Genomic DNA, 14356 nt, shown 5'->3' on the forward strand with positions numbered 1-14356 from the left:
AGTCACTTCACTGAGGCCATTGTATTTTAAACTATTACTTCAAACAAATGAAATACTGATAACAAAATGTGGAGCATGAACAAACGGGAGGGAGGCACAGACTGGCTCCCAAGCAGCATTGTAGTCCTTTGATTTAAACAATTATTTTCTCCATATTTTTTAAACTCTGACTGTTTAATAGTCCTCTCAGAATCTCTCACAAATGTTTTTTTTTCCAGAACCCCACATCTTTGTCTTTTATGCTTCTTCTGATTCACACACATTCACACTTCCCTTCGACGTGTAATTCAATACACTTTAAGGCTTTTTTTCCTCACCTGGTGACCTGAAGGTCCAGGCCTCGTCATCATCAAAGTGTGTATCCCCAGCTGTGAACCTCTCACCAGGAAAAAAGGCGTGCGCCACTGTACCTCCTGGCCCATCAAAGGGGTATCCATCGTTGTGGTCGGCTTTAGTGAAGTCGATCTGAATGTCTGCATCGCTGCCAGCCACCTCGTGGAAGTTCAGCGGCGCAATATCGCTCCAGACTTTCAAGGCGTAGTACATGAGGGCTCGGACGGTGTCTCTGCCCAGTAGCGCTGAATCTTTAGGAAAGGTCCTCACTCTGTAAAAGCAAAAGATCCCATATTGAATAAAAGATGAAAGAACGATTATGTGGGGGTAGGGATTATTATGAAGTAGATCTAAACTCACAAAAGGTATGTCTAGATGTTTATTGGAAATAACAAAAATAACATCAATGTTTGTGGGTTACAGATGAGCAAATATGTCAGTTATTTTTTTGTATTAAAAATGTTTTTTTGAGTGTCTGCATCTTGTTTTCAGTGCAAAACTTTTCAGAGCTAACACTCCTCCTTCTCTTCTTAAAAACAGCACGAGCTTACATTACAGTGTTCCAGGTCAGAAGTTACCTGAATCTCAACTTTAACAGATGGCAATGTCACATCGCAGATATGTCCTCCACTGTTAAGATGAATCAATATATTATGTCCAATAGTGCTGTGAACTATGCTATACCTCTTTAAATTTCCAGAATGGAGGATGTTGTTGCAGTTACAAGAAGAAATTGAAATATTTGGTCTCCATGTATCACTGGTTACTTTTGATTTATCCTTTACTGTATTTGTCACTTTTCCTCTGCAACTGAGTGAATATTGAATAATGCATCAAACTTGATGCAAAATGAGTAAAATAATCACTTCGGAAATGCTGGATGTGCAATGATCGGCTCTTACAGCTACAGTATGACTGCTGTTACATCTATGAAGCACACTCCTTATGAACATGCACAAAAATGGTACAGTTACTACATTTGCCTTCCCTTGTTCCCTTACAGACACAGCTTAATTTTCAATTTATCAGCATGATGACATCATCCTCCTCCTCCATAAATGTTCCTACATAGAGTTATAATCTTCATTTTGTTGCTAGTGTTTACTTGGTCAGAAAGGCTTATATGGAGGAGCACAGAGGGTGTGGTTAAGAGCCACTAATGCACAAACCCTTGTGACTGTCCCATTGTGTAAGAGATCTCTGGTTTGACACCCAGCCTGTACAATGTTCTTGACCGCCATCATACTTTCATTCCTTCCCCTTACTCACAATCTGTCACTTTTCTACTTCGTTCTCACACGTCTACATTTTACAAAATATGGGGTTAGTAAACTAATAAACTATCCAGAGGGAATAGTTTTAACAATACAGTACATACAAAATATGTAAGATATAATTTTTTGCATTTATGAATACTGTTGCGAAGTGAACATGCTTCAATCTTCTCAGGCATGTTTAAGTTCTTCAAGTTTTCTTTTTAATTGCTTTGAAAGAAGATTACACTTGCTGCTTACTGAAAAAGTGACTAACCACGCATGAACACTCAACCGTGGAACAACAACATTGGATTGTCCAATCATCTTACTGCTTTAGTTAAAGAGCAGTTTCAGAAATTTTAAGTTCTTTGAAAAAATGTTCAGCTGTTTTTAAGTGCATTCATTCAGCAATGCTATTTTGCAGGAACAGCATCTTCTAGCGTAACGTGAAATGGAAATGGTCGCCTCCGAAATCACGACCCTCTAATAAAGAATGCTTTCGCGATCTTGACAGCTTGTTAACATCCACAGTTTCACTGCACTAAAGAGTTGCATTCTACTCATACCACAACGTCTTCAAAAATATCTAGCAATGCAGATCGGTTTATTAGTGCAGCTAATTAATGCATTAATTAGCAATCGTGTCCATATCAACAGGGTGTCACAAAACAGATGGACAGTATTAGCTTAGACGCAATATTAGCTTAAAGCAATAACAAAGTGATTGTGTGAAAATTGGTTTTTCGTCATTACTATGCAAATGAATGCAGCAAACAACTTCAAAAATTGAACAGACCATCTATTCTGTGGGAAAATCTGTGGTGTACAGTGAAACCGGATTCGTCTTGCTTCGATTTGTTTGCAAAAATGTTACTAAACAGCCCATTTATTCATACTGCCCGAGTATCTGACCGTCACTGCTAACCACAATTAGACAAGGTCACTGCAAATGGCTCAGCCTCCACAGACAATTCACCTACTGATTAGTCCTAATTCAAACAGACGAGGGTGGGCGATTGTGCATGTCTGTGTTTGGTAGAGTGTTTGAGAGAGAAAGATAGAGAGGCAGGGTGCGTGGTTTTGTCAGCTGCGAGCATGTATCTGCATCTAAATGTTGAGAGCATCACCTAGTGAGTAAGTGTGTGTGCGCGCGCGTGTGTGTATGTAATTGTAGGTAAGCCTGCCAAGGTCAGATGATTCCTGCCCTGCATCTCAGATGAACTGAGGATTCTCTGTAAACTGCTGGCATTCACATGCAGGGACAATAGATGCATTAGAATAGAGCAGGTGTCATTTCCCTGCCTTGCCTCCTTTAAATTGGATTATCATTACAGACCACGACATGGAATTTAACAGTCTGTCAATCAAACACCTTCAATTTATCTGCCTTTCTGATTATATTTCAATCAAGCAACCAGCTGCAGTCAGATGTGATGTTTATGAAACATCTTGTCCTCATTAAGCCAACGGCATTTTTTGCTTTTTTATGATCTAGTTGTTTTCAGAATACCTTTCAAGCAGCAACCACCTCGTATAAAGCTGGTTGAAACACCAATTTTAGCCTCCATTGCTAATTTTATCCTTTGTGACATCGGAATTTTTATGTATTTCACCTGTTTAATTTTATTTAAGACTTAAATCTAACCATTATGAGTGGATCACAGATCAGTCCCCGGATGGATGTGCACAGCTTCCTCTCTCAAATCCATTCTTTTCGTCAACAAACCAAAAAGAGCTATCACGTTAATCTTTCATAGATTAACCATAGACTATAGTACATACTACATGATAGTATCTAGTTATGATGACTAAAACATTTGTTTTCCCTGAGGTATTTTCCTGAAGGGCAAGTCAGACATATTCCAATGTAAAATGCTCTAATGAAACAAAACCATTCATTTTCTTCGTTTACAACCCAAGGCGGGGTCAAGCAGATCTAATAAAAGAGAAGTTAATATTTATTCCAAAATTAAACTTTTCAAAATCTATACTTTTCATTTGAGAGCATTTCAATAAACACACTTCAGATTTAACAAGACATTTAAGTTCTCATTTTTCAATGAATGTAAAACCCACAAGCAATCAACTAAAGTCTGCTGGTACTCTCAAATAATTCTCTTCCTGCATCATCTATCCAATACGTTTCCAACAAGCCTGTAAATACTTTGACATTTTGGGTAATGCGCTTTTCCTGCTTTCTTGCCTACTCGATTTCCGCGAGGTGCCAAACAACCCCAAGGTAATGGTAGCTCTCCGGGAAGTCAGTGTGTCTGGCCGAGAAAGCTATTCCAACACCTAATTCCCTGTAAAATCCCAATTTTGTGGTTTTTACACCTCTTTACGGCGTTTTGGGGCAAAAATAAACACACACGATGTGATGTGTCAGCTTTAAAGGAGCTGGAGGTCTCAGTTTCTTAACTCTGTGTAGCATCCCCTGTCCAGTCTTAAGGCTAAACTGAGCTGACTGAATACCAACTCTACATATTTTTAGTAGGCAGAAACCACGGTGTTATTGAGTCTCTTTTTTTTTTACATGGAGACAAACTGACTGACTATATATCCACAAATCTCACTGTTTTAGGCTACTTGTGGTCTGCTTCCCTTTATTGTTGCATGCCTCCTGCTACATCTTTCCAAGCATGGCCGGAGAGCCATATCAGCACTTACCTGAACTGCTGCCGCTGCTGCTAATTAAACCCCACTTCAATTCTCACATCCCACTGTTAAAAGTCCACTTAGTAGTCTAAGGAGGAGTTATTATCATCAAGGTCAAAGCTGAGATGGTAAAAATTGTGTGAACCTATATTAATGAAATCATCCCTTCCTTGTGGGTTGTCTAATTGACTTGTAATTAAACAGTTTCAGCAGGACTGTTGTCACTTGAGTGGGAAACTAATTAAAAAAACAGAAACCTGACTGATAATGACAAAAGTGACAGTTTATTTTATTTATTTTTTTACGAGCAGCAGGTTTGATCACAACACGCTTTTTTCCTTTCAGCCCTAAAAGAATAAACATGCAGCGGATCGAGCTGCATGATCACAGCATAATTGTCCATTTTCTTTGAAACTCGAGTCTGACTCATGAGCAGTTAGAGAGTGATGAGTGCATTAGCCAGCACCGTTTGGTCAACAAAAAGTGCAGATGTAGGAAATTTTGGCAGCGGTATAAAGCAGGAGTCATCAGCAGCTCAGAGGCTGCAGGGCTGTTTAGCAGCAACCCAGCTTCAGAGTGCGCATCATTGACTTACAAATAAACATCTGAGAACAGAGTGGGCTGTCGGACGTTTCCGCATCAATCAAATATAATACCTACATAAAGAACTACTTACATCAAAGAACACCCTGACGCTACTTAGCAAGCAGTCCTAGCCAGAGTTACGCTGCGGAGCTTAACTGGCAAACTGAGGACAGAGGAGGAGGAAATGGGATGAGGATTAGGAGAGAGGCACATCGTTAGAGGCTGGTGGGAGTGAAAGAGGAAAGAGAAACAAAAGAAAAGAAAATCCAAGTCAATGTCAAACAGGTGTTGAAGATTATACGGCTATGCATGCATTTGTTCAAACTTTGGATATACAATAAAAAAAAAAAAAAAGAGTTGTCAGAGACTGTTCAAAGTCTTTCATGTCTGCAACATGTTTTTTTATTCTAACAAACAAGAAGAGCTGGTGCCTTATTTTACTTCAGTCAGATATATTAGATAAGATGATTTAAAGAAATTTGATTTGCTTTAAAGATGTAGGAGGATGAAATCAGGGAAGCTTCCCTATGCGTCCAAAGGCCCTCATAGATAAGGAAAGTCATAAGCGCAATTAAGCCATTCATTTACTATATCTGAGTCTTTGGATGGACATTGTAATATGTAACCCTTTGTAATATCTTACCAGATCTGCTGCAAAGAGACCTGTGATAGATCAAATTCTCCCATCACTGGTAACATTTTCTAAAGCCTGAAAACTGAGTCAGGGGATGTTCCGTGGTCTAGTTTCTTCTCAGACTATTTGAATTGCTACATTTAAAGGTCATTGGAATGTTTACCCAGAGATTCAAAAATACTATTTCCTAAATCCGTTTTAATTGGACAATTTATGTTTAAATATTTGCAGGAACCCAAGACTATCACTAAAATTTGACAAATTCTGACAAAATATATCATACAAACTATAAAAAGGTTTTCGCCAGACTGTTTTTTCTTCTGACTTGAAACGTCCCTTCATGAAAAGTACGCATCGGCCAGATTTCCCTTAACTGGTTTGGAGTGACTAAACTAAACAGTGTAATGCCATCAGCGTGATATGGCTTATGTTGCACATGGCTGCAACATAAGTAGTGGCCAAAACTTTGAGGTGTAAATACACAAAACCAGATACTTTGGCCATGTGCAAGAGAGAAATGTCAGCGGGCAATAACCATATCATTTAGATGATCCACAGTTTCAGTTGTGATGGTAACACCTCGCTACAACTGATTTGCATCAAGCATATTCATCTCCCACCTTGGAAAGGTCACCAGTCCATCACAGAGCCACACAGAGACAAACAACCATTAACTCTCACAGCTAGGGTCAATTTAGAATCACCACTTAACCTCGCATGCATGTTTTTTGGTGGTGGGAGGAAGCCAGAGTACCTGGTGAGAACCCGTTGATGTATGATGAGAGCATGCCAACTCCACACAGAATGGCCCCCGACAGGATATATGAAACAAGGACCCCGTTGTTGTGAGATGACAGTGCTAACCACCACACCACTGTGCAGCCCTTCTACTTAACCTTTTAAGTTGCATCGAATGTTTTTTGTATCATTTACAATAATTGTACTTTCTCGGTTTTTGATGGATCCAACTCGCGCACTCTTCCTTGCAGCTCTTCCCGTTTTACAAAAACTGCAGTCGCACAGCGAATGACAGGTTACAAAAATCAGGAGGTGGACGACAGGCCAAAAACACACCCAAATATTTAGCATACTAAGTATCTTGATGGCATTTTCACAAGGTTGAGAGCAGCAAGCATAAATTTAGCTTGTTTTTGTAGTTCAAAGAATTCCCGATAACAGTATTATTGTAATATTTCAAAAAGTTGTCAGTCATTTTCATGTTAACCTTTGTTTATTGTTTCTTGTCTCTTTTTTGGCAAAATAGTTCCTCCCAATATATAACTTTAGTGAGTAGGAAATGGAGTTTAATCCTAATTGTACCAAGTGCACAAAAGAAACAAGATAAACTAATAAACAAAAGATCCACAAGACATAACATCTACCGTTAGTGAAAGGTCAACTGAAGATGAATTACAAATTACTGCAACGTGTGTTCATCACAAAAAAAAACAGACATTTTAGCTACTGTGTAAATAACAAAGTTGGGATGAAGTGGAATATTTTCACTGTGTGCAATGTACAAAGGAATGTTTCAACATCAGAAAAAAAACAGTAAATATCTGTCTAATAAGTAATCACACTAGTCAACAAAGAAGCAAGAAATGAGCTGAATTCCCTACGAAACCTTCCCCTATCCTATAGATATTTGCTTCCCTACGAAGCAAATATCTATAGTGTCATTATATTACTATAACTGTTTCTTTTCTAAGCCTTTGATTTCCTTTCTGATCTGTTTTTACGTTCTATGCAGGCTGAAATGCCAAAAAAAAATCAATGTGGGAAAAAAAAAACATCAAACAGAACTTATATTGTTCCTTTTTACTGTCACTCTACGATCATAATAGGAGTGTGTGGAGTATCTTTATGTCCTATGTATGTTGTTTCACACAATCACAATCAAATCAAACAATCCACATGTTTATGATAAAAACAAAATAAATATAATATCTGTTTCTCAGCAGGAGCTGCAGGGTGTTCTTTCCTTTTTAACAAAGATCACAAGGCCTCTTTATTACAATTTTCACCGACGTGAAAGTAGAGATGTGGCTTCCTTGTATTGAAAAAAAGAGCCTTATCTTATGAAGCCAAACTGAGAGTGCTGCAGATCATGAGGTGGGCAGTAGTTGTTTGGCAGTTGTAGGCTGGAGAAAAGCAGAGTTAGTTTTAAGAAAAAAGCCAAGTGTTGCAGTTGTTCAACAGAAGACCCTGGCAGGTCTGGACTGCTGGCCCCCTTCAGTGGATTTTTGACTTTGTAGCCTCAGCACAGTTTGCAGTGCTGGCTAACTGCCACTGTTTTTTCCAGGTCAGTTGAGACCATATGATAGCCCATCCAGCATTCACATCCCGACTCCCTCAGAAAATGTTTGAACCTCTGACTGAGAGCCTCCAGTGATGTGGGGATTATTTCAACAAGGCAGTGCCACAGGGACAAAGTCTCCGGGTAATTTGTTTTCAATAAGCTGTCGCTATCCTGCCCCTGGTGACATCTGATCCATCCCCCTGAACTCATCACTCTCATGGTCTGAGCAGCTGCTGAAAACACTTACTCTGCTTAGCTGATCTTGGCTGGATGAGCCAGGCTTGTATCCTTGGGAACCAGGGATGGATGATTTTCCTCAATTTATGTCCAAAGCCGGGATTCAGGAGTGATATAGCATAAAGGTAGCCGAGTGGAAAGTTTGCCTGTGGCAGCCAGGGTGACTTTCACAATTTTGGCCAGCCACACATGCCAGCTACAGCAATATTTTATAGAGGTAAAATTCAAAGTACTTTAACTAGTACTTTTTCTTCGAATTCATCCTGTTTATGATAAATGATTTCAAACCCACAAACAACAGCCTCCCTCTGTGTGTTGAGACTCCAGTAAACCTGAAGTGACAAATTCTGGATGAAGCATTAATAGTCAGAAACAAATAGTTCGAATGACAAACTTTATTTGCCTATAAACATCAGGGTGCTTGCTCTTTTTCCAAATTAAAATTCCAGACTTTTTCCAGACTTTAACTGATACTTTTTTCCGCCAAGACCTTAACTTTATGTACTTGTAACTTGTGTGCCTACTGCCTACTTCATTGGTTGAGATTGTACCAACTGTGTTTATTAGAAATGTTAATTTTTATATGCTAGTATTCAATGAACAAATGCATTATTCACAGTGAATTATGCTTTTACTGATGAAAACGTTTCAAAACATGAAAATCATAAGTACATGAATTTCACATCAAACAAGTGTCACAAAAACTATCTATAAAAAAAAATGAATGGATGGATGAATGTATGTAGAATTCAGTCTCTTAAAAATTCCATACTTATTAAGACTTTCAAGACTTGCACAAGCACCCTGAAACATTGTATTAGCATAGGGTAGTATCTTTTTTTCTAGTCTCAGTTCTTTTTTGTTCAGTTCTTAACCACCAGAGCCTCCCTCCAGCAGCCTTCTCCTCAGCTGAAGACTCCTGCTCTTTGACCTGTTTCCAATCCTCCTGTGCAATGATGTCCTGCTTTCTTGCGTCGTCTCACTTGATTTTGCTTTCCTTCTGTCCTGCCTATTAGATCGATTAGCCTCCTTCTTTCATCATTCTTTAGCTGGTCGCTCTGGCCAATGACAGGTTTGTGTCCAACACTCTTCAAGTGCAGGCTGGTCCGGCCAAAATAAAACTTCATTCAAACGGATAAAAACTTTTCCTTCTGTATCTATTTCTGCCCTTCATTTCTGGTGAGATGCATTCTGTTATACTCATACCTCTGCATTTGCATTATGTTCTGTAACTGTAATCTGTTTTCCTTCGCAGTAAGGCATGAATCCAGTGGGTGTGAAAGTGTTTGTTAACTTGAGTGTGGAGGTGATTGGTGGGGTAACTGCTAGCTTGAAGATGATCGCCTCCACTGGGGAATCACTCATCTCACTCCTCCATGTGCAAGGTTTAGTTGGCTTGTTGGCCACCCTCGAGCTCAGACTAAAATGCTTTAAATGTGCAATCCACTCCAACAACTAAAAGTGAGGTAGTCCTCAGTTCACCTTTCCCTAATGAATTAATTGTCTCAATCAATAGTTTCATGTCCTCTTTAATACAGCATGATGGTAATTTATGTCATGACTGCATTTAGAGGAAATGATGATAAAGGAGGGCGTACTTTGTGGAGGGGAAGCTGATGAGTCACTACTATATGGGTATAAGATCCTCCACTTACATTTATATCCAATACCGAAAACTAAGATGGTGATGTCCACAACTCCAGTTCGGAAGTGCACAAGTCTACAAATTAGAGGATGATGTAATGATGGCAACATCCCCTTCATCAAGCTTCTATGTAACTTTCATAATAATCTATTCCTTCTTGTCTGCCCTACCTCCCACTGTATATGGGCTTTTCCTCCTCCTCTTGTCAGTTCTGCTTTCCTGTGTTAACAAAATCACTACAATGATAATTCTAACTATTTTCACCTAAAACAATCAGTCTCGCCCCCATCCTTTAAAATTAATTTCTTGTGTCACTCCTCCTCCAGACTGTCTTTCATACAGCCCTCATCCCAATCTTCAGTCTAATCTGAAGCCTCAACTACTCACTAACTTTGCCCATCCACCACCATCAGTACATAGATTCTGAGGGGCCCCGTCCTATCCCCTTCCAACATTTGCCTACATTTAACCCACTGCTCCTCCATAAGGTTCAATCTAATCAGCCAAAAAAAATTTCTCCTTTGAATCGATCGTTTCTTTTTTGAAAAAACGGTCATATTTACAAATCTAGTGCTAACCCTATCAGTAACTGTGAAAATAAAGTCTCCATCTTTGTAAACAATATCTCAACATAGTATACACTGAACACACTGCCAAGATTTTCACAACGTCCTTGCAAATGGGGAGAAGGTATCAAAACGTGGGGCTACTTGAGAAGCCCTGACCCTCTACAAAAAATTCCCACCAGAAGAAAGAAAGAGAACAAAGAGTGAAATCCAACCTCATGTTGGAAGGGAGAGTGTAGGTGTATCTTTATTTGAGTGTGGCTCTCTGGGTATGTGTGCATACGTAACAACATGTGTTTTTTTTCTGTTTGCATTTGCTTCTGAGCGGCTGCATGTTTGTATCTGTTGCATTGATTTGCGCTGCATGGATAGACACACATTACACAAACTGGCTGACTCTCCACCTTCCAGTAGATCATCTCCTCAGTGAATCACTCCTGATCGTGAGCAATAATCAGCTCATGCCTGCCATACTGTATGTCTCACTGCCTCTTTCCTAACACTAAGGCATGGATATACTTCCTTTTAAAGCACACTATCGTCTGCATCATGAACACAATTGCTTACGTACGTAGATATGTATCATGCGCATCATTGGACGAGTCCACTAAGGAGCAAACTAGAAAACTCCTGAGCTTGCACGATGAAAATCATCCAATTTCATAGACTTGTTGCCATTTATGCTTGCAGGTTTTCCAAAGAATTCTGAAATAGTGTTTGAGCTTGTTGCTGTTTGTGTATGTTCACTCCAGCATCATGTCATTTGTACATAATTACTCTTCCTCTCAGCTGAAATTAATCGAGAACCCAAAATATTTCTACCATGTAAAGACTGACAATTAGGTGAATCAAGGGATGTGAAGAAGGAGAAAACAGAAAAAATGGGTCGGTTCTTCCAGCTATCAGTTTTGCCCCAGATGATACTGAAATTGATGTTATAGTCTTGTCTGAAAAAAGACTGTAGCACAGCTTTCTACAAGATTACACTTGAAGAAAAAGCATTAAGGTAGCAATCTGTAGTTTACTGCACACTGGATTCATTTCATTCCCCTAGAGCCTTGTAGAAAAGCGGCCGTAGGTGACGACGTCTAACTGTTTTTATAGTTTTAAACTAACTTTTTACAGAACTTTTACATTTGGCGTACCAAAAAAGCCTCTTGTATCCTTGGGAGGATAGCACACGCAGGAATGACCAATAGTTTGTTATTTGGTTGCCATGGAACAGCAGACTGCACTTTAGTGATCAAGATAATGACTTGTAACTGTTGACTGGTCTTGGTTCAGCATGGTGGATGTCTGAATATATCTGGATATTGTGATGATTTTCAGTCCTGTAGAGTTTGTCTTAATCTACCTACCTCCAGGACAGATGCCTCTTATTCCATTTGTTCTGCAGGTTCAAGCTTCGTCTCCTGCGTCCCGTCGTCACTTCGGTGTCAGACACATCTGGCAGAGAGCATCTGGGGGTTTTCATTAAACCTAGTGTGGCTTGGTCTGAGGGACAACAGAGATGAGGAGAGATAATTGTGAAGCAAAAAAATTACAACTTTATCATTTCTTTCAATAAAATCTAAATTAGTTAGGATATTATGGTATTTTAGGTTGAAAGCATCGTGCATGTTTTAACCCATTGAGGCCGGAAAAGCATTGCCGCATTTCTACCTTTAAAGTGATACTCCGGAGTAGATTCAACCTGGGGTCATTTGAACCGTAATATCCAGCCAAGTAGCCCACCCGAAGTTTTTTCGATATTGGCTGAACATCAGCTGAGTTACTGAGTTATTCCGAATAGCTTCGTACAAGGGTTAATGGATCCTGGTCCGTATCTCCAAAATTACCACACTAAAATCACATGCCATGACACCAAACTTCTACAGTAGTACAAATATGGTCTGTACTCACCAAACGATGCATTTGGAAGTTTGTACATAGTCCAGGAGTTAATTATTATCAACACAAGCCTGATAGCTTTTCTGCAGCTAAAGCTGCGTCGACGTCACTTCAGGGAGCTGGGAGCTTCAAAGTAAGATGAGGGTTGATCTACTACTGTAGACAACAAAGTATATGCTATATTCTACATGTTTTTTTTTTATTAATTTTTATGTTTTAGAGTTGTGAAGTTATTTTACCAATGGAGAAATTGAGCAGCCTTGCTTTGTTGTCTACAGTAGTAGATCAACCCTCATCTTATTTTGAAGCTCCCAGCTCCCTGAAGTGACGTCGATGCAGCTTTAGCTGCAGAGAAGCTATTAGGCTTGTGATGACAATAATAAACTCCTGGACTATTTTCAAACTTCCAAATGCATCGTTTGGTGAGTACAGACCATATTTGTACTACTGTAGAAGTTTGGTGTCATGGCATGTGATTTTAGTGTGGTAATTTTGGAGATACGGACCAGGATCCATTAACCCTTGTACGAAGCTATTCGGAATAACTCAGTAACTCAGCTGATGTTCAGCCAATATCGAAAAAACTGCGGATGGGCTACTTGGCTGGATATCACGGTTCAAATGACCCCAGGTTGAATCTACTCCGGAGTATCACTTTAAAGGTAGGAAAGCGTACACTCTTTTTTCATGTATAAGGTTGTTTTGCACCAATTATTGACCTATGCGCCATTAAATGCATTATAATAGACACGTAAGAGTGTCGTCATGTTCCTCGTGTCATTGTTTTGAAGTTAAGTTATATCGAACAAGCATGGAGGACTTTCAGTGGGAAGACATTTCAGACGGGAGCGATTGTGAGGAGTTTCTTGGCTTTGATGATGCTGATGAACGTGCTGACCCAATTGATGGAGATTTATGGCTAGCACATATGTTTGAAGATGACGATAACGACGAGGATGATTTTGAAGGGTTTGAATGTGAGTGGAAGACTGACAATTACCACCGTAATCGACGGAGAGATTTCAACCGCACACCAGGGGTGAAAGTCGATTTACCTGCAGATGCCACACCGTTGCAGGCATTTAATCATTTTAATATTTTTACTGAGGAGCTTTGGGCGCATCTTGTTTCCGAGATGAATAGATACAGTGAGCAGGTACATCAGACTCCAGCTCGAGCAAAGATGGCAAGGTGGTCACACGTAACTGTGCCGGAGATGAAAACGTTTATTGGAATGTGTATGGGCATGGGACTCCTTGTGCTGCCAGTACGAAGAGATTACTGGCGATAAAATAAATAAATAATTTAAATATAAAATTACATTTTATTTTATTACTGTTTTCTAATTGAAAATAGTGCTGTTCCTGCACTTTACTTGTTATTTTATTTATTACTGTTTTTTTTATTGGAAATAGTGCTGTTCCTGCACTTTACTTTTTACATTTTCTATTTTCGTGAAGGTGTATGTAAATAAACTCAATTTCCAAAGAAAACCACAGGTGTAAGCTCTCAAATACTTTTTGAATTTTGTTTCTATCTGCTACAGAGGCTGAGAAATCAATCATTTAGTAGGTGTTGACACAATTGCGGAATTTCCAGAAAAAACTTCAGGTTTTAGAGTGTCTTTCTGAAATCGCCCATAGGTTTTACAGGCATTCTTTTCCAGGCGTTTTAGGCCTAAATGGGTTAAGAGAACAACATGGCTCAACATCTGTTTAGAAACATCTGCTCCGGTAGGTGCAACTCATATCTTATATGCATACATACTGCATTTGCATCTCCACTGGGGGTTTGAGAAGCCATCTGAGTCATAAAATATACATGCTCTGTAAGATACCCCCCTTACATGCACAATGATACACTCACATATACTGATGCTTAGGCTTAAAATATATACTATGACTGCTCACAAACGTACACCACTCAAAAAAAAAGAAATCACTCACATACAGCAGCTTGCACTACTTTCTATTACTGTATACATTATGTGAGAGATGTTTGAATAGGAGAACTGTGGTGCGAATGAGTGAGTGGGACTGCCACTATGTTCTGCAGGAAATTATGAGAGAGAATGGAAGGCACACTAATCAATATACTGTTCTGTTTCACACATACAAGCATCATCAATCACATACAGTGGGCACATTGCAGCATTGTCATTCCACTCTCTCGCTCCCTGTGTGACAACAAGTATGATTTATGTTTACAAGGTGTCTTGTGGTGTGTAGACAGTTGTGCAATGTAATGCTATCCAAT

The 14356-nt window shown here is 39.3% G+C and overlaps 1 protein-coding gene across 2 annotated transcripts in view; it reads right to left on the bottom strand.

Moving 5' to 3' along the window:
* The window catches only part of LOC142372986 (matrix metalloproteinase-17-like), a 93566-nt gene that overhangs the window by 32339 nt on the left and 46871 nt on the right, over positions 1 to 14356 (bottom strand). For both annotated transcript variants that reach the window (XM_075456027.1, XM_075456028.1), the window contains exons 3-4: positions 11569 to 11704; positions 318 to 604 (exon numbers count right to left, since the gene is read on the bottom strand). In XM_075456027.1, the coding sequence (XP_075312142.1) occupies positions 318 to 604; positions 11569 to 11704 (423 nt within the window). The remainder of the gene's footprint in view (positions 1 to 317; positions 605 to 11568; positions 11705 to 14356) is intronic.

This window comes from Odontesthes bonariensis, chromosome 22, assembly GCF_027942865.1.
Source record: "Odontesthes bonariensis isolate fOdoBon6 chromosome 22, fOdoBon6.hap1, whole genome shotgun sequence".
Lineage (NCBI taxonomy): Eukaryota > Metazoa > Chordata > Actinopteri > Atheriniformes > Atherinopsidae > Odontesthes > Odontesthes bonariensis.